Source organism: Mytilus galloprovincialis, chromosome 7, assembly GCF_965363235.1.
Source record: "Mytilus galloprovincialis chromosome 7, xbMytGall1.hap1.1, whole genome shotgun sequence".
NCBI classification, from domain to species: domain Eukaryota; kingdom Metazoa; phylum Mollusca; class Bivalvia; order Mytilida; family Mytilidae; genus Mytilus; species Mytilus galloprovincialis.
Window position 1 is genome coordinate 81,656,644 of NC_134844.1, and position 22,544 is coordinate 81,679,187.

Sequence of the window (22,544 nt, forward strand, 5' to 3'; positions counted from 1 at the left end):
AAATATAAATATAAATATAAATCCCTTTTGACAAGAGAAATCTGACTTTTGTCAGAAATATTTTTTTCACATGTGCAAAGGTAATCATGTGTGGCGGCCATACTGGTTTGTTTACAAATTTGATAAGAAGCCTCTAGAACCATGACCTAAACATAAATAGTCTTCCGAAAACGTAAACTTTATGCAATACTATTTTATCAATCATGATTATTTTCATAAATTTAAATTTGATTATTTAAAGAAATAAAATTATAACAATTACGATTTTAGATTAGAGATTCTCACAGACATGCTTTGATCTATTTATAGCCAAATTAGTTTACCTGTGTGAAAATGTAAATAATGGACATTAATTTGTTTACTAAACAAGTAAAGACAAACTATGTATGGAAGATAATAATTCACATAAATATTTCATGACATTTGATTTATTTTAATAAATATAGGATTTAAAAACTGCAAGTGCAAACAAATTTAATCATTAATCAGCTGATAATTTTTTACGCAACCATCGTGGTGATGTAACTGATAAAAATCACTCCATCAATCCTCCAGCCCTTTCACATATTAAGCAATAGATCTACTTATTATTGCAGAATATTCAATGAATATACATTCATCGTCTAATTGAATATATCGGGTATTCAGATATTTTTAGCTGACATTTTGGGTATCCGATTGGCCGGAGTCTACTGTACTACCATAAAGAAAGAAAATTTTTAAGATTTTTAACTCAAAAGTGGGAAAATTCATTATATTTGGAACAACTTTTCTAAATGAGGGGTCAAAATAATAAAGAAGATATTATAAGTTTAGAAACATCACAAAACTCTTTCGACATGTTTTGACCATTTAATACTTAATAGATGCAAAGTTTTTAGGGAAAAGTTTCATCAAATAATATGAATATAAAGGTGCTCATTTTTTACAGTGGGTTGTAATGTTCTTCCAATGAGGGTTACCCCTCATTTTGTGTGTTGTTCCCAACCTGTTAAAGGTCCATCTTTGTGCATAATTCAAAATTGGAAATTTCAACAAGCATCTAATATTCTTACACGAATAAATAAACCCTGATCTGCTGGCTTCTTGTTCATCTTTTCTACCGATTAAATAACTAGAATCATGCAAACAGACTTAAGAAAAAGGCATGTAAGTTCATCATACAAATATGACACTTTTTCTAGACAATCCAGATCGTGCAAAATACTTTGCTAAAAATTGTAATGTTTGAAATTGTTGTTGCGCACTAAAATACCCCATGGGAACTTTCAAAAGTTGACGGGTATGTAACAAGTCTTACTATCTTTATGCCCCATTTATGGGCATTATATTTTCTGGTCTGTCTGTCCGTCCTGCTTCAGGTTAAAGTTTATGGTCGATGTAGTTTTTGATGAAGTTGAAATCCAATCAACTTGAAACTTAGTACACATGTGTTCCTTATGATATGATCTTTCTAATTTTACTGTCAAATTAAAGATTTTACCTAATTTTCACAGTCCACTGAACATAGAAAATGATTGTACGGATGGGAAATCCATGTACTTATTACACATTCTTGAAGAAAAAAATACATCATAACGATAATGGAACAAAGCAGCCTGGTTTAGTGGGGCTGCCTTTATGGTAATTCAAATTACCTTTTATTCACCTTCTTCCACCTCAGAGCTATCAGCTCTTTGATTTTTTCTCTTCCTGCTTGAAAATATTGATTTGAAATTTGGTATATAGTTTTATTGTCGAGCCTGCAACTTTTGTTGCAGAAAGCTTGACATAGGGATAGTGATCCGGCTACGGCGGCGACGGCGGTGTTAGCTCACTTCTTAAAACCTATATATTTTAGAAGGTGGAAGACCTGGATGCTTCATATTTTGTATATAGATGCCTCATGTTACGAAGTTTCCGTCAGTCACATGTCCATTGTCCTTGACCTCATTTTCATGGTTCAGTGCCCACTTGAAAAAAAGTTCAGATTTAGGATAGGATAACTATATTTAGTATGTGCGTACCTTTGCAAGGTCCTCATGCCCGTCAGACAGTTTTCACTTGACCTCGACCTCATTTCATGGATCAGTGAACAAGGTTAAGTTTTGGTGGTCAAGTCCATATCTCAGATACTATAAGCAATAGGTCTAGTATATTCGGTGTATGGAAGGACTGTAAGGTGTACATGTCCAACTGGCAGGTGTCATCTGACCTTGACCTCATTTTCATGGTTCAGTGGTTATAGTAAAGTTTTTGTGGTTTGGTCTGTTTTTCTCATACTTTATGCAATAAGTCTACTATATTTGTTGTATGGAATGATTGTAAGGTGTACATGTCTAGCAGGCAGATGTCATCTGACCTTGACCTCATTTTCATGGTTAAGTGGTCAAAGTTAAGTTTTTGAGTTTGGTCTTTTTATCTAATACTATATGTCTTAGGTCAACTATATTTGGTGTATGGAAATATTTTATGATCTATATGTCAGTCGTGCAGGTTTTATTTGACCTTGACCAGATTTTCCCGGTTCATTGCTCAGTGTTAAGTTTTTGTGTTTGGTCTATTTTCTTAAACTATAAGCAATAGGTCAACTATATTTGTTGTATGAAAGCATTGTTAGCTGTACATGTCTGCCTGGCATATGGTTCATCTGACCTTGACCTCATTTTCATGGTTCATTGATAAATGTTTAGTTTTCTTGGTTAATGTTAAGTTTATGTGACAGTCAATAAAGCTTTATATTTAGGAGTATCAACATAATATCAATGATTAGTAAAGAAGGCGAGACATTTCAGTGTGTGCACTCTTCTCATGACAAGTTATAGATCAAGTTTGAATTATGTTCCAGTCTGATGATTTTATGCAGAGTTATGGTCCTTGGACTTAAAAAATTCACTCAAATAATCAGTTTTCCACATTTTTGTTTGTCATGCTTAAAAACAGATTTGATAATTGGTTTATAGTTTAATAATGACAAGTTACAGATCAAGTTCAAATAATCAGTTTTCCGTACTTTTTATACGTCCGCAATTTAATTTTTTGGTCGTATATTAGTATCGCGTTGTCGTCGTCTGAAGACAGATGGTTTCCGGATAATAACTTTAGTATATGTAAACAGAAAGCAATAAAATTTTAACACTAAGTTTATAACCACTTAAGGAAGGTTGGAATTGATTTTTGGGGTTATGGTCCCGTCCCAACAGTTTAGGAATTAGGGGCCCAAAAGGGGTCAAAATAAGAATGTTTCTAGTTTCCAGACAATTACTTGTGTTTAAGTGTATGGATCTTTCTGAAATTGTACCACAAGGTTCCATATTACAAAGGGAAGGTTGGGATTGAGTTTGGGGGTAATTGCCCTATGGTTCAGGAATTAGGGGCAAAAAAGAGGCAAAAAACAAGCAATTTTTCTAGTTTCCAGACAATAACTTGTGTTTAAGTGTATGGATCTCTCTAAAATTGTAATGCAAGGTATCCCAACACAAAGGAAATGCTGAGATTGAATTTTGGGGGTAATTGCCACAAACGTTCAGGAATTAGGGGGCATAAAAACAAGCATTTTTCTAGTTCCCAGACAATTACTTGAGGTCAAGTGTATGGATCTCTCTGAAATTGTACAGCAAGGTTACCATACCACAAAGGGAAAGCTGGGATTGAGTTTGTGGGTAATTACTGAAAGTTTTTTTTTTTTTTAAATGGGGGGGGGGGGGGTAAATTTTTTTTTTATAATTTTGTTTTTTGTCTTAAAATTTTACGTTTTTCCATTGATTTATTGTTCTTATTTATATATGAATGGAAAAAATACTGATATGGCAGGATTTACCCCCTAACTATGATATGTAAATCATATATAAAGTATTGTGCAATAGCAGGAAATCTTCAATTGCATAGTATTGCACTATAGCACAATATTGTGCATAAGCAAAAAATCCTCAAATCAATTGCACAGTATTGCGCAATTGTAAAAAATCTTCAATTTCACACTATTGTGCAAGAGCACAACATTGCACCAAAGTAAGAAATCTTATTTTGCACAGTATTGTGCAATAGCAAGAAATCTTCTATAGAAAATATATAGAAATATTTCAACCCATTTCAAATTTTTAAGATCTTTCACCACATTCATTTTGTGTCAGAAACCTATGTTATGTCAAAAATTTGATCATAATCCAAATTCAGACAGTATCAACCTTGAATATTGTGTCCAAACTTGCACCAACTGTTCAGGGTTTGACCACTGCGGTCATATCAGGCTGCGCTCAGCGAAGCATTTTATTTTTGTTATGCTTGAAGATATTGATTTAATAATATGTATATAGTTTTATTATGACAAGTTACAGGGTCAAGTTTGAATTTTGTTCTGGTCTGATGATTTTGTGCAGAGGTATGGTCCTTGAACTTAGAAAATTCACTCAAAAAATCAGTTTTTCGCACTTTTTTTAGCTCACCTGGTAAGCTTTTCTCATCACTTTGCGTCCATCGTCCGTCGTCATTGTCTGTCGTTGTTAACTTTTACAAAAATTTTCCCCTCTGAAACAACTGTGCCAAATTAAACCAAACTTGGCCACAATCATCATTGGCGTATCTAGTTTAAAAAATGTGTCCGGTGACCTGGCCAATCAACCAAGATGGCAGCCATGGCTAAAAATAGAACATTTGGTAAAATGCAGTTTTTGGCTCATAACTCAAAAACAAAAGCATTTAGAGCAAATCTGATGGGGTTTAATTGTTTATCAGGTCAAGATCTATCTGCCCTGAAATTTTCAGATGGATCTGACAACCGGTTGTTTGGTTGCTGCCCCTGAATTGGTAATTTTAAGGAAATTTTGCCGTTTTCTAATTATTATAGATAGAAATAAACTGTAAACAGCAATAATGTACAGCAAAGTAAGACCTAACCAGATGCTCCGCAGGGCGCAGCTTTATACGACCGCATAGTTTGAACCCTGAACGGTTGGGGCAAGTATGGACACAACATTCAAGCTGGATTCAGCTCTAAATTTGGATTGTGATTAAATAGTTGACACAGCATAGGTTTTGGACACAGAATGAATGTGGTCTAATGAACTTAAAATTTTGTTTTTGTCTTTGAGCAATCACTGCTGTTGAATATTAATCCTCTCAAAAAAATGTTTGAAGAAATTTTCTTTTTATTTATGAAATCTGAAATGAGAAAAATTAAACCCCCCCCCCCCCCCCACCATTTTTTTTTTCACATCCCCCTTTCCCTTTTTTCAAAACTGATCTCAATTCAAATTTCTAATGGAGTTTGCAACAATAACTACTCATTTAAATACATCATAAAATATTAAAATGTAACAAAAGTGCTTGTTATCACTGAATGGTAAAGAGTGTTTTAATTTATCAGTTGGTAGTAAAAGTGAATATACATTGTGCATTGTATAAAACAATGATTTAAGTTGATTCAACTACTATTCTGGACAAAGAAAGATAACTCCAATCAATTGAAAATTTCTTGCTATTGCACAATATTGTGCAATTAGATATTTCTTGCTATTGCACAATACTGTGCAATTGGACATTTTTTGCTATTGCACAATACTGTGCAATTGAAGATTTCTTGCTATTGCTGAATACTGTGCAATTGAAAATTTCTTGCTATTGCAAAATACTTAACATAATAATTTTGGATCCTGATTTGAACCAACTTGAAAACTGGGCCCATAATAAAAAATCTAAGTACATGATTAAATTCAGCATATCAAAAAAGCCAAAGAATTCAATTTTTATTAAAATCAAACTTAGTTTAATTTTGGACCCTTTGGTATTTAATGTAGACCAATTTGAAAACGGGACTAAAAATTAAGAATCTACATACACAGTTAGATTTGGCATATCAAAGAACACTAATTATTCAATTTTTGATGAAATCAAACAAAGTTTAATTTTGGACCCCGATTTGGACCAACTTGAAAACTGGGCCAATAATCAAAAATCTAAGTACATTTTTAGATTCAGCATATCAAAGAACCCCAAGGATTCAATTTTTGTTTAATTTTGGACCCTTTGGACCTTAATGTACACCAATTGGAAAACGGGACCAAAAATTAAGAATCTACATACACAGTTAGATTCGGCATATCAAAGAACCCCAATTATTCAATTTTTGATGAAATCAAACAAAGTTCAATTTTGGACCCTTTGGGCCCCTTATTCCTAAAAACCTGTTGGGACCAAAACTCCCAAAACCAAACCAAACCTTCCTTTTATGGTCATAAACCTTGTGTTTAAATTTCAAAGATTTCTATTTACTTATACTAAAGTTATGGTGCGAAAACCAAGAATAATGCTGACTTGGGCCCCTTTTTGGCCCCTAATTCCTAAACTGTAGGAGCCAAAATTCCCAAAATCAATCCCAACCTTCCTTTTGTGGTCATAAACCTTGTGTTTAAATTTCATTGATTTCTCTTTACTTATACTAAAGTTATTGTGCGAAAACCAAGAATAATGCTTATTTGGGCCCTTTTTTGGCCCCTAATTCCTAAACTGTTTGAACTAAAACTCCCAAAATCAATCCCAACCTTCCTTTTGTGGTCATAAACCTTGTGTCAAAATTTCATAGATTTCTATTTACTTAAACTGAAGTTATAGTGCGAAAACCAAGAAAATGCTTATTTGGGCCCTTTTTGGCCCCTAATTCCTAAAATTTTGGGACCAAAACTCCCAAAATCAATCCCAACCTTCCTTTTGTGGTTATAAACCTTGTGTTAAAATTTCATAGATTTCTATTCACTTTTACTAAAGTTAGAGTGCGAAAACTGAAAGTATTCGGACAACGACGCAAGACGCAAGACGACACAGGACGACGTCGACGCCAACGTGATAGCAATATACGACGAAAAATTAAAATTTTTGCGGTCGCATAAAAATAATTCAACATGACCAAAATGGTCAATTGACCCCCTAAGGAGTTATTGTCCTTTATAGTCAATTTTTACTAACATTTTCCACTGAAACTACTGGGCCAAGTTCGTTAGATAGAGATAATTGTAAGCAGCAAGAATGTTCAGTAAAGTAAGAAATACAAACACATCACCATCACCAAAACGTAATTGTGTCATGAATCAATCTGCTTCCTTTGTTTAATATTCACATAGACCAAGGTGAGCGACACAGGCTCTTTAGGGCCTCTAGTTTGTAATGCTCAAAGATATTAATTTAATAATTGGTTTATAGTTTTATCATGACAAGTTACAGATCAAGGTAAAATTTTGTTTCAGTCTGATGATTTTGTGTTGAGTTATGGTCCTTGAACTTAGAAAATTCACTCAAATAATCCGTTTTCCTCACTTTTTTTCGTCATGCTGAAAGAAATTGACCTGATATTTGCTGTATTGTTTACACCATGCCAGGTTATAGATCAAGTTAGCATTTTGTTCTAGTACAATGAATTCTTAACCGGAAGGGGACTATGTATTGCCATGCAATACTCTCAGAATGCTTGTTCAAATAAAATATAAGTATGATTATCTATAAGAGTATAATATTTTTGCTGATAATGTAATAGCTTGTTTTTTACCTGTGTTCCCAAAGGCAGAAGCACTGCAAGTAATTGCTTGACCCTGTCTCTCAATCTGTCCATCTGTTCAAAGGAAAACTTTCACCCTTTCACACTTTTCTTGTTTTCTATGAAATGGGATGATTTGGTATTTGGTCTGTAGCTTGATAATGTTGAGCTGTAACAAATTATTGTTTTGGGCCCCACCTAGTGGCAGGTTGTCCTAAAGTGAATTAGTGATCACTCTGTCTACCCGTCCGTCCGTCCTTAACAAATTGTGTCCACTCTATATCTTGATCAATTGTGGTGTCACTGTTTCTCAAAAGAAGCTTGTATTAAAGATCACATTACAGTGTTCATTACAGTGATGATTTCCACATTACAGTGTTCATTTTTACATTACAGTGATCATTTCCAAGTTTTTGCTTTTGTCTTTAATTGTACACTGTTTTTGTAATTTTATTCCACAATTTTCATGTAAGAAATAATTTGCTTCTATGTGTTATATTTTTCTTCTTTCAAGTAAAATTCAGCAGCCCCTCAGCAAATTTTAGTTTTTTAACAATTAATTAGCATTCTTTTTAGCTCACCTGGCCCAAAGGGCTACGTGAGCTTTTCCCATCACTGTGCGTCCGGCGTCCGGCGTCCGGTGTCCGGCGTCGTCCGTCATCGTTAACTTTAACAAAAATCTTCTCCTCTGAAACGACGGGGCCAAATTAAACCAAACTTGGCCACAATCATCATTGGGGTATCTAGTTTAAAAAATGTGTCCGGTGACGAGGCCAACCAACCAAGATGGCCGCCATGGCTAAAAATAGAACATAGGGGTAAAATGCAGTTTTTGGCTTATAACTCAAAAAACCAAAGCATTTAGAGCAAATCTGACAGGGGTAAAATTGTTTATCAGGTCAAGATCTATCTGCCCTGAAATTTTCAGATGAATCGGACAACCCGTTGTTGGGTTGCTGCCCCTAAAATGATAATTTTAAGGATATTTTACTGTTTTTGGTTATTATCTTGAATATTATTATAGATAAAGATAAACTGTAAACAGTAATAATGTTCAGCAAAGTACGATTTACAAATAAGTCAAGTGACCGAAATGGTCAGTTGACCCCTTTAAGAGTTATTGCCCTTTATAGTCAATTTTTAACCATTTTTCATAAATCTTAGTTATCTTTTACAAAAATCTTCTCCTCTGAAACTACTGTGCCAAATTAATCCAAACTTGGCCACAATCATCTTTGGGGTATCTAGTTTAAAAAATGTGTCTGATGACCCGGCCATCAAATCAAGATGGCCGCCACGGCAAAAAAAAACATAGGGGTAAAATGCAGTTTTTGGCTTATAACTCAAAAACCAAAGAATTTAGAGCAAATCTGACATGGGGTAAAATTGTTTATCAGGTCAAGATCTATCTGCCCTGAAATTTTCAGATGAATCGGACAACCCGTTGTTGGGTTGCTGCCTTAGGCGTCAGCCTCATCTTCCGTTGAGACAGACTATCGCAATGTTCTGCTCCAAGATAATGTAGTACTAGTGATCGAATTCTGATTCTTGGATATTTTGAGTTGCTACTCTTTTGAAAAGATTTCAGCTTGAATAAAAAAGGAATGAATGTTCACCGACAATTCAGATGAATTAAACTTCATTTTGAAACTATATAAATCATCTACTTCTTAGAATATTATAGTTCAGTGTATCAAGACCGAGATCAAGCTAAAGATAAGTGTTGTAGAAATTATTATAACCACAAAACACAAGTCAAGTTTGAATTTTGTTGGCGTCACTTTTACCATTCTAGATGTAATGGGGTGAAATTTTCAGTATATCCTCACTGGCGGATCTAGAAATTTTCATAAGTGGGGGCCCACTGACTGCCTAAGGGGGAGGGGGCCGCTCCAGTGATTCCCTATATAAGCAACCAAATTTTTTCCCAAAAAGGGAGGCCCGCCCCCCTCCTTAATCCGCCTCTGATCCTATCAAGTATATATACCCTTATATATAAGTTTGACTTGTAGCTTTCTCGGTTAAACATTTATCAGGTGAAAGGAGTAAAAACTCTAATTTGGCATTAAAATTAAAAAGATTATATCATAAGGAACATCTATAATACTAAAATAACGAGTTCCAATTTGTCAGCCGTCATGGGGTAAAAACGACAAATCAAAGAATTCAATTTTATATATATCCAATATTTGGGGGGGGGGTTGATTTTTTTAAGGGATTCATATCTTTTTCAAAATTTTTCAAATTTCAAGTTTCAAGAAGAAAGAAGAAGCATTCAATGGCATAGTATTGCGCAATAGATTTGTAAGATCTTTGACCACATTTTGTGTGTGTCAGAAACCTATATCATGTCAAAAATTTGATCACAATCCAAATTCAGACAGTATCAAGCTTGAATATTGTGTCCAAATTTGCACCAACTGTTCAGGGTTTGACCTCTGCAGTCGTGTCAGGCTGCGTTCAGCAAAGCAATTTATTTACCACATGTTATTTACAGCGGTAACCACATAGATGGTTCATCAGTTAAGCTATTGTATATATGTAACCTCAGTTATGCTATTGTATACATGTTCCCTCAATCAATGGTTCATCAGTTATGCTATTGTATACATGTTCCCTCAATCAATGGTTCATCAGTTATGCTATTGTATACATGTTCCCTCAATCAATGGTTCATCAGTTATGCTATTGTATACATGTTCCCTCAATCAATGGTTCATCAGTTATGCTAATGTATACATGTTCCCTCAATCAATGGTTCATCAGTTATGCTATTGTATACATGTTCCCTCAATCAATGGTTCATCAGTTATGCTATTGTATACATTTAACCTCAATCAATGTTTCATCAGTTATGCTATTGTATACATGTAACCTCAATCAATGGTTCATCAGTTATGCTATTGTATACATTTAACCTCAATCAATGGTTCATCAGTTATGCTATTGTATACACGTTCCCTCAATCAATGGTTCATCAGTTATGCTATTGTATACATTTAACCTCAATCAATGTTTCATCAGTTATGCTATTGTATACATGTAACCTCAATCAATGGTTCATCAGTTATGCTATTGTATACATTTAACCTCAATCAATGGTTCATCAGTTATGCTATTGTATACACGTTCCCTCAATCAATGGTTCATCAGTTATGCTATTGTATACATTTAACCTCAATCAATGGTTCTTCAGTTATGCTATTGTATACATGTAACCTCAATCAATGGTTCATCAGTTATGCTATTGTATACATTTAACCTCAATCAATGGTTCATCAGTTATGCTATTGTATACACGTTCCCTCAATCAATGGTTCATCAGTTATGCTATTGTATACATTTAACCTCAATCAATGGTTCATCAGTTATGCTATTGTATACATGTAACCTCAATCAATTGCATGCATTAATGCATGTACAGACCTGTCAGATCTATCATAAAATCACAATTTAATGACAGAAAATGATGTGTTTGCAGTGGCGGATCCACAACTTTTCCTAAGGGGGGGCTGCTGACTGATCTAAGGGGGTGCCCCCACCAGTCATGCTTCAATAATTCCCTATATAATCAACCAAAGTTTTCCCACGAAAGGGGGGCCCGGGCCGCCCTGGATCCACCTATGGTTTGATTAGATGTTAGTTAAAGGAGAAGATCGTTTGTTCTTTTTATTTTGATAATGCCTCATTATGTACAATATTATAATATATCTAATGTTGTCAACGATTAACCGGTTAACCGGTCGAACGACCGAATACCAAAAACACTAACCGGTTAACCGGACATTTTTTTCAATTTTAATAGATTTGATATAAATTTGTATCGAAATCATTAAATAGTTATGTTTTATTTAAAAAATGTCGTCGCGGTAATTAATTTGACAGATCAATTGTCCAGTCTATTGATTGCTATTGTTAATCCGAAAAACATAAAATTAATTAGAAATTGTCGCTCAGCTTGGGGCAAGATCTTAATGAAACATAATTAGTATACTTGTTATTTTAACAGTAACTTTAAATCAGGAATACGATTAAATTTTACGATTTACTTCATTATTTTATTTTTGATATAAAAGCGTGTAGACCTACTTTTAAATGTGCAACCTCCGTCGTGTAAGACTTTGATATACTTTAAACGAAATGTTAACTAAAATATTGTGAAATGCAAATCAATGTGAATGTACTAAGGTATACGTGATAGTACGAGTAACATGCTTAATCATTTCAAATTGAAACACTCCACATTAATATCGGAGACAAGAGAAAAGGAAAAAATTATCGGTTTCAGACATATTCGCGTCTACGATATCAAGAAGTTTTTTTTTCTATTTTTCAATCTGAAGTTGATACAAACGCCATAGTTGATACGGTGTATATGAATATTAAAAGTCAAACTTCGCAAAGAATCCTCACAAACAAGCCTTATAATGCTAAAGGACAAAAAGCGAAAATTTATGACTTTGATGGAAGGTTGTCACCACATCTTATAGCTATGTGTAGGGTACTAAAGATATAAGGCTTTCAAACACCAACTTAAACTACCGGTTAATCGGTCGAACGATTATCCGAATAACCGGTTAGGCAATAGTGTACGATTTGACAACACTAATTATATCAAAACGTTTCATATCACAAAAGAAAAAAGGTTGTTTAGAAATCAGGGACCAAAAAGGGGCAAAAAACTACCTTTTTTTTGGTTTCAGAATAATAACTTGTATATAAGTGTTTGGATCGCAAAATTCCGTACCTCAAAAGGAAGTTTCGGATTGATTTTTGGGGTTATGGCTCTTACTGTTTTGGAATTTTGACCAAAATTAGGTAAAAAACAACACTTTTCTAATACTTTGTTTAAATTGCTTATTTCTTGACTTATCCAAATGGAGATCAAATTGATTAATTTAAAGTATTGAATTCTTGGAGTTCTTTGTCATGCCGCATCTAACCATGTATTTTGTTTTTTAATATTTTGTCCTGTTTTAAATTGGTCCACATTAAGTTCCAAAGGGTCCAAAATTAAACTTAAAATTGAATTTATGTGGTTCTTTGTAGGGCTGAATCTAACCTTGTATCTAGATTTTAGATTTAGCTCCCGTTATCAAATAGGTTCGTTCACAATGAGGCTCGAAGGGTCCCAAATTAAACATTGTTTGATTTCATCCAAAATTCAATACTGTAAATTCAGAAATTATTTCATCCATTTATTATTGCAATTTTGTCAATTTAGACTTGAATGCGATTTTCATTTTTACGATTTTGAGAAAAATCCTGATTAATTCATATAATAGTTATCAAAAGTACCAGGATTATAATTTTATACGCCAGACGCGCGTTTCGTCTACATAAGACTCATCAGTGACGCTCAGATCAAAATAGTTAAAAAGCCAAATAAATACAAAGTTGAAGAGCATTGAGGATCAAAAATTCCTAAAAAATACGTCAAAATGCGAGTTTACCTAAATTATTGCGTTTACAACTCTGTCGCATTTTTCTCAATAATAACAACCTCGCAATAATTTCTGAATTTAAAGTATTTGGGGTTCTTTAATATGCTGAATTTTACCATGTATTTTGATTTTGGTTATTGGACCATATGAGGTAAATGACAAATTTCAAATTTTTATGCCCCTACCTTATACCCCCGCTATAGAGGAGGGGCATTAAGTTTTACCCGTGTCAGTCTTTACGTCCTTCCATACATCCCAAAATTGGTTTCCATTCTCTAACTTTAGTTTGCCTAAACCAAATGTTATGAAACTTATACACAATGCTTATTACCACATAAATTGCTGAAACTTTCTTTTCCTTTTTATACGACCCCAAAAATTGAAAACTTTTTGGTCGTATATTGGTATCACGTTGGCGTCGTCGTCTGCGTCGTCGTCGTCGTCGTCCGAATACTTTTAGTTTTCGCACTCTAACTTTAGTAAAAGTGAATAGAAATCTATGAAATTTTAACACAAGGTTTATGACCACAAAAGGAAGGTTGGGATTCATTTTGGGAGTTTTGGTCCCAACATTTAATGAATCAGGGGCCAAAATTGAACTTTGTTTGATTTCATTAAAAATTGAATAATTGGGGTTCTTTGATATGCTAAATCTAACTGTGTATGTAGATTCTTAATTTTTGGTCCCGTTTTCAAATTGTTCTACATTAAGGTTCAAAGGGTCAAAAATTAAACTTAGTTTGATTTTAACAAAAATTGAATCTTTGGGATTCTTTGATATGCTGAATCTAAAAATGTACTTAGATTTTTGATTTTTGGCCCAGTTTTCAAGTTGGTCAAAATCGGGGTCCAAAATTAAACTTTGTTTGATCTCATCAAAAATTGAATAATTGGGGTTCTTTGATATGCCAAATCTAACTGTGTATGTAGACTCTTAATTTTTAGTCCCGTTTTCAAATTGGTCTACATTAAAGTCCAAAGGGTCCAAAATTAAACTAAGTTTGATTTTAACAAAAATTGAATTCTTGGGCTTTTTTGATATGCTGAATCTAAACATGTACTTAGATTTTTGATTATGTTTTCAAGTTTGTTCAAATCAGGATCCAAAATTATTAAATTAAGTATTGTGCAATAGCAAGAAATTTTCAATTGCACAGTATTCAGCAATAGCAAGAAATCTTCAATTGCACAGTATTGTGCAATAGCAAGAAATTTTCAATTGCACAGTATTGCGCAATAGCAAGAAATCTTCAATTGCACAGTATTGTTCAATAGCAAATATTTTCAATTGCACAGTACTGCGCAATAGCCAGAAATATCTAATTGCACAATATTGTGCAATAGCAATTTTTTTTAATTGATTGGAGTTATCTTTATTGTCCAGAATAGTAGTTGAATCAACTTAAATCATTGTTTTATACAATATACAATGTATATTCACTTTTACTACCAACTGATAAATCAAAACAATCTTTACCATTCAGTGATAACAAGCACATTTTGTTACATTTTAATATTTTATGATGTATTTTAATGAGTAGTTATTGTTGCAAACTCCATTAGAAATTTGAATTGAGATCAGTTTTGGAAAAAGGGAAAGGGGGATGTGAAGAAAAAAAAATTCTCATTTCAGATTTCATAAATAAAAAGAAAATTTCTTCAAACTTTTTTTTGAGAGGATTAATATTCAACAGCATAAGTGAATTGCTCAAAGGTAAAAAATATTTAAGTTCATTAGACCACATTCATTCTGTGTCAGAAACCTATGCTGTGTCAACTATTTAATCACAATCCAAATTTAGAGCTGAATCCAGCTTGAATGTTGTGTCCATACTTGCCCCAACCGTTCAGGATTCAACCTCTGCGGTCGTATAAAGTTGCGCCCTGCGGAGCATCTGGTTCTAATTTTAGTTTGCCTCAACCAAATCTTATGAAACCTATACACAAAGCTAATTACTAAAAACACAATTGATTTTGAATTTTGGTGGTGTCAATTTTTCCTTTCTATAGTTCTTCCCTTTATGAAAGGAAGAATTGCTGAAATTTTAGTTTCTGTTCTCCAACTGAAGTTTGCCTCAACTAAATGTTATGAAACATATACACAATGCTTATTACCACAAATGTCAGATCAAGTACAAAATTAGGTATCATCACTTTTACAGTTCTTGAGTTATGTCACTTTATAAAGTTACTTATTTAGCTCTTAGACCACTTTTATTTAGTTTTAAGGACCTATTCTGTGTTCAATATTTAATCACAATCCAAATTCAGAACGGTACCTAGCTTGAATGTTGTGTCCATACTTTCCCCAACTGTTCATGGTTCAACCTCAGTGGTTTTATCAAGCTGCACCCTGCATTTTATTGTAAAATAATGTCAAGGTTCAAATATGGATATCTAAAATAACTTGATCTTGCCTGTTTTCATACTGATACCTGTGGAGAATGTTATTATGTAATGATGCTCCTCTAAATAAGCAAAAGAAATGTTGACAATAGACATAAAGGCTTAGTTCTTTTATGATTGAAAAGCTGTTTCTTTTCAGATGCATTTGCTATCACTACAAAGTAAACTAGAAGCAGAGCCATTGCCTATGAAATTGATGAAGTTTTTCTTCCGTTTTGTCAGTATATATTTGATGTACATTTCATCAATGTTACCAAGTGTAAGTACTTACAAAGTTAGTGTTAATACTTGGAGATAAACAACTTTGCACAGGTACAGATTATCTAATAGGATTCAACTTAAAAGCCTTCTTTCATGGGTTAAACATACAAATAACAGTTATTAATTGTATGCAAGAACAAGGGTTAATCATTATGAACAGACAAGGGTTAATCATTATGGACAGACAAGGGTTAATAATTATGGACAGACAAGGGTTAATCATTATGGACAGACAAGGATTAATCATTATGGATAGACAAGGTTTAATCATTATGGACAGACAAGAGTTAATCATTATGGACAGACAAGGTTTAATCATTATGGACAGACAAGGGTTAATCATTATGGACAGACAAGGTTTTATAATTATGGACAGACAAGGGTAAATCATTATGGACAGACAAGGGTTAATCATTATGGACAGACAAGCTTTAATCATTATGGACAGACAAGGGTTAATCATTATGGACAAACAAGGCTTAATCATAATGGACAGACAAGGTTTAATCATTATGGACAGACAAGGTTTAATCATTATGGACAGACAAGGGTTAATCATTATGGACAGACAATGTTTAATCATTATGGACAGACAAGGTTTAATCATTCTGGACAGACGAGGGTTAATCATTATGGACAGACAAGCTTTAATCATTATGGACAGACAAGGGTTAATCATTATGGACAGACAAGCTTTAATCATTATGGACAGACAAGAGTTAATCATTATGGACAGACAAGGTTTAATCATTATGGACAGACAAGGGTTAATCATTATGGACAGACAAGGTTTTATAATTATGGACAGACAAGGGTAAATCATTATGGACAGACAAGGGTTAATCATTATGGACAGACAAGCTTTAATCATTATGGACAGACAAGGGTTAATCATTATGGACAAACAAGGGTTAATCATAATGGACAGACAAGGTTTAATCATTATGGACAGACAAGGTTTAATCATTATGGACAGACAAGGGTCAATCATTATGGACAGACAATGTTTAATCATTATGGACAGACAAGGTTTAATCATTCTGGACAGACGACGGTTAATCATTATGGACAGACAAGCTTTAATCATTATGGACAGACAAGGGTTAATCATTATGGACAAACAAGGTTTAATCATTATGGACAGACAAGGTTTAATCATTATGGACAGACAAGGGTTAACCATTATGGAAAGACAAGCTTTAATCATTATGGACAGACAAGGGTTAATCATAATGGACAGACAAGGTTTAATCATTATGGACAGACAAGGGTTAATCATTATGGACAGACAAGGGTTAATCATTATGGACAGACAAGGTTTAATGATTATGGACAATCAAGGGTTTATCATTATGGACAGACAAGGGTTAATCATTATTATTATGGACAGACAAGGGTTAAGCATTATGGACAGACAAGGGTTAATCATTATTATGGACAGACAAGGGTTAATCGTTATGGACAGACAATGGTTAATCATTCTGGACAGACAAGGGTTAATCATTATGGACAGACAAGGGTTAATCATTATTGACAGACAAAGGTTAATCATTATGGACAGACAAGGTTTAATCATTATGGACAATCAAGGGTTTATCATTATGGACAGACAAGGGTTAATCATTATTATTATGGACAGACAAGGGTTAAGCATTATGGACAGACAAGGGTTAATCATTATTATGGACAGACAAGGGTTAATCGTTATGGACAGACAATGGTTAATCATTCTGGACAGACAAGGGTTAATCATTATGGACAGACAAGGGTTAATCATTATTGACAGACAAGGTTTAATCATTATGGACAGACAAGGATTAATCATTCTGGACAGACAAGGTTTAATCATTATGGACAGACAAGGGTTAATCATTATGGACAGACAAGGTTTAATCATTATGGACAGACAAGGGTTAATCATTATGGACAGACAAGGGTTAATCATTCTAGACAGACAAGGGTTAATCATTATGGACAGACAAGGATTAATCATTATGGACAGACAATGGTTAATCATTATGGACAGACAAGGATTAATCATCAAGGTTTAATCATTATGGACAGACAAGGTTTAATCATTATGAACAGACAAGGTTTAATTATTATACTGTAAATTCAGAAATTATTGCGAAAATTGAGACAGGATTACAATCGCAATAATTTAAACTGGCATTTTGAAACTTAGTTTATGACTTTCATAGGATTTTTCTCAATATCGCAAAAATTAAAATCGCATATTGGTCTATAATGACAAAATGGCAATAATAAATGCATGCAATAATTTTTGAATTTACACTAGTTAATAAGAAATGTTAGGCACATGAAATCATGATACTTAGCTGACATTGAACTTCTGAAGATATAATTTATACATATGTTTTATGTTTTCAGGGTTTGTGTGTGTATTGGTGTACATCAAGTTTGTATGGTGTTGTACAGTATATGGTTATTCAGCAGCCAAAGGTCCGAAGAGCTCTGAGAATACCAAAAGTTAATAACGAAAGTGAAAAACCTATGACTGATATTATAAGAATGGCCAAGAAAAAATATTTACGAATAAAGGATTGATTTAAAGTGGAATATTAATGTGTTCAGATAGTAGACATTATATTTCTTTTAAGATATGTTTATCAGGTTTTTTTTCGGGTTCAGTTTTATTCAGAGACCTAGGGATAACTTTTTCTGTCGAATTTAGTAGTGGGATAAATGAAGAGGAGCTGTTTCATTTTGGACATTGAAATGATTAAAGAGGGACGAAAGATACCAAAGGGACAGTCAAACTCATAAATCTAAAACAAACTGACAACGCCATGGCTAAAAATAAAAAAGACAAACAGAAAAACAATAGTACACACGACACAACATAGAAAACTAAAGAATAAACAACACGAACCCCACCAAAAACTAGGGGTGATCTCAGGTGCTCCGGAAGGGTAAGCAGATCCTGTTCCACATATGGCACCCGTCGTGTTGCTTAAGTGATTACAAATCCGGTAAATAGTCTAATTCGGTAGGTCATATTCATGAAAGTGAAGGGGATTGTAGTTACGACGTAAGGAACATATCCGATATCATTTGTGAAACGGTTATTCCATAACGGTCAACCAAATCGTGGTGGCGTCCGTAAAATTTACGAAGGGATGATTTCAACTTCACCATTTGGAACTCTTGGTTTAATAGCTTCCTTGTGAGCATCAAACCTCTATCAAGAAAATCATTATAGGAAATGCAAGCACGGGAATATCGTATCAATTGGGAGATATATACCCCGTATGCAGGTGCTGCTGGAATGTTGCTACTTAGAAATGGAAAGTTCACAATTGGAAAGCTGAAATCATCTCGTTTGTCGTAAAGTTTTGTTTTCAACCGACCATCATTGTCAATTTCTAGATGTAAGTCAAGATATGAAGCCGACTTAACTGTATCTGTAGTATCCTTTATCTCTAGTTCGATTGGATAGATGCGTTCCACATAGTCACCAAATTGTGAATTGTTTAGTGAAGTTTGTAAGAAGTTCCTGCATGAATTCAGCCTCGTAATAATAAAGAAACAAGTCGGCGAGTAAAGGGGCACAGTTTGTTCCCATTGGAATGCCGACAGTCTGTTGAAAAACACGTCCTCCGAACGTAACAAATATGTTGTCAATCAAGAAATCAAGCATCTTGATAATATCAGTTTCAGAGAATTTTTTGTTTGAATCAGAGTGATTCTTTACAAAGTAGGATTTATCCCTCCCTAAGACAATATACTTGTATCTACGTTGGCCATTCTTTTTTATGAAGCAAAGTAATATCAACTCTTTCAATTTGTCTTTTAGTTTGGAATGTGGAATACTTGTGTACAGGGTAGAAAAGTCAAATGTTTTAATACTGTTACAAAATGAAAGAGAGTTAGATTGTATGTACTCTAAAAGATCTTTTGAATTTTTAAGTATCCACATCTGATTCACGCCACCTCTAGAATAGGCAGTTTCACAATAACTTTGAAGCCCGTTTTTGATTGCTGATAAAATAGATGTTAATAATTTAGAAAGAGGTTTCGTGGAGCACTTGGAAGACCCAGCAATATACCGTTGTTTGTAAGGACACTTATGTGGTTTATGTATCCAATACAGTGATGGAAGATCCAGTTCTTCATCTTTGCTTGAAATCCCAAAGGAACATAGAACAGACCTATGATTATCCAGGATTTCCTCTTTGGTAAGTGTCGTGAGGGTATATGTTGAGTTTCCAAGTGAATTGTCAATACCTAATTCGTTTATCAAGCAGTTGATGAACAAATTAATTACATATGCACCATCTTACCATTTTTTATGGCCTTTTTATGTAGTTCTAGGACTGTTATAAAAATTGTTTACAACTACACAATTTAAAACCAAATTTCACAATATTATGATGCTAAAATGTCTAAAAACAGAAAGGAAAACTCATTTTCATAATTAGCTCAAAAGCTAATGTTGAAGAGATGAGAACAAAAAGTTAGATGTTGAAGTAGCACAAGGACAGAATTGCAATTAATTGCACATAGAAACTGAAGACTGTTTCTTAGTTGTAATGCATGTGTTTTTCACCAGTGGAACCCATCATGCTGACCAGTGTTGATAAAATGCATTTGCTGAGGTCATAAAAACTAGAGGCTCGGAAGAGCTTGTGTCGCTCACCTTGGTCTATGTGCATATTAAACAAAGGACACAGATGGATTTATGACAAAATTGTAGATCTTATTTTACTGATCATTCTTGCTACTTACAATTTTCTCTATCTATAATAAACTTGGCCTTTTAGTTACAGAGGAAAATATTTTGTAAAAATTTAAAAAAAATAACCAAATTAACGAAAAATTGTTAAAAATTGACTATAAAGGGCAATAACTCCTTAAGGGGTCAACTGACCATTTTGGTCATGCTGACTTAATTGTAGATCTTACTTTGCTGAACATTATTGTTGTTTACAGTTTATCTCTATCTATAATAATATTCAAGATAATAACTAACCAGATGCTCTGCAGGTCGCAGCTTTATACGACCGCAGAGGTTGAACCCTGAACGGTTGGGGCAAGTATGGACACAACATTCAAGCTGCATTCAGCTCTAAATTTAAATTGTGATTAAATAGTTGACACAGAATAGGTGTCTGACACAGAATGAATGTGGTCTAATGAACTTAAAATATTTTTTTTGCCTTTGAGCAATTCACTATGCTGTTGAATATAAACCTCTCAAAAAAATGTTTGAAGAAATTTTCTTTTTATTTATGAAATCTGAAATGAGAAAAATTGAACCCCCCCCCTTTTTCACATTCCCCTTTCCCTTTTTCCAAAACTGATCTCAATTCAAATTTCTAATGGAGTTTGCAACAATAACTACTCATTTAAATACATCATGAAATATTAAAGTGCTTGTTATCACTGAATGGCAAAGATTGTTTTAATTTATTAGTTGGTAGTAAAAGTGAATATACATTGTATATTGTATAAAACAATGATTTAAGTTGATTCAACTACTATTCTGGACAAAGAAAGATAACTCCAATTGAAAATATTTGCTATTGCACAATATTGTGCAATTGAAGATTTCTTGCTATTGCGCAATACTGTGCAATTGAAAATTTCTTGCTATTGCACAATACTTAATATAATAATTTTGGATCCTGATTTGAACCAACTTGAAAACTGGGCCCATAATAAAAAAAATCTAAGTACATGTTTAGATTCAGCATATCAAAAAACACCAAGAATTCAAATTTTGTTAAAATCAAACTTAGTTTAATTTTGGACCCTTTGGACTTTAATGTAGACCAATTTGAAAACGGGACCAAAAATTAAGAATCTTCATACAGTTAGATTTGGCATCTCAAAGAACCCCAATTATTCAATTTTTAATGAAATCAAACAAAGTTTAATTTTAGACCCCGATTTGGACCAACTTGAAAACTGGGGCAATAATCAAAAATCTAAGTACATTTTTAGATTCAGCACATCAAAGAACTCCAAAGATTCAATGTTTGTTAAGTTTAATTTTAGACCCTTTGGACTTTAATGGAGACCAATTTGAAAATGGGACCAAATATTAAGAATCTACATACACAGTTAGATTCGGCATATCAAAGAACCCCAATTATTCAATTTTTGATGAAATCAAACAAAGTTCAATTTTGGACCCTTTGGGTCCCTTATTTCTAAACTGTTGGGACCAAAACTCCCAAAATCAAACCCAACCTTCCTTTTACAGTCATACACCTGGTGTTTAAATTTCATAGATTTCTATTTACTTATACTAAAGTTATGGTGCGAAAACCAAGTATAATGCTTATTTGGACCCCTTTTTGGCCCCTAATTCCTAATCTGTTGGGACCTCAACTCCCAAAATCAATCCCAACCTTCTTTTTGTGGTCATAAACCTTGTGTTTAAATTTCATTGATTTCTATTAACTTATACTAAAGTTATTGTGCGAAAACCAAGAATAATGCTTAATGCAAATTTTAAGTAAATAGAAATCTATGAAATTTTGACACAAGGTTTATGACCACAAAAGGAAGGTTGGGATTGATTTTGGGAGTTTTGGTTCCAACAGTTAATGTGGTTAAATGGTTAACTTTGGTTGTATTATGTTCTTTAGCAAATTCTCCTGATATTTATTCAAAAATATATTTGCAACCTGATTTCAGACTACAATTATCATCATGAGTTCAAAATATGTTTGATGTTCTTGCCTGCCAACCGTCTTTACTGATATGACTATAAATAAAGATTGGGTAACATCTAGAAAATTCAAAATGGAAAGTCCTTTGTCAAATTGCAAAATCACAAGCTCAGACGCTTCAAACGAAAACAACTGTCATATATTTGACTTGAAACAGGCGCTCCCTTATGTAGAAAAGAGTGAATGAATAAAATCTGATTTTATAGCTAGCTAAACCTCATGCTTGTT

At 33.5% G+C, this 22,544-nt stretch overlaps 1 protein-coding gene across 3 annotated transcripts in view; it reads left to right on the forward strand.

The window, feature by feature from the left end:
• LOC143083789 (cytochrome c oxidase assembly protein COX18, mitochondrial-like) overlaps positions 1 to 18,195 on the forward strand; it is an 89,426-nt gene extending 71,231 nt beyond the window's left edge. For all 3 annotated transcript variants that reach the window (XM_076260140.1, XM_076260141.1, XM_076260142.1), the window contains exons 5-6: positions 15,494 to 15,613; positions 18,007 to 18,195. In XM_076260140.1, coding sequence (XP_076116255.1) covers positions 15,494 to 15,613; positions 18,007 to 18,183 — 297 coding nt within the window. In that variant the 3' untranslated portion in view covers positions 18,184 to 18,195. The remainder of the gene's footprint in view (positions 1 to 15,493; positions 15,614 to 18,006) is intronic.
• Positions 18,196 to 22,544: the final 4,349 nt, after the last annotated feature.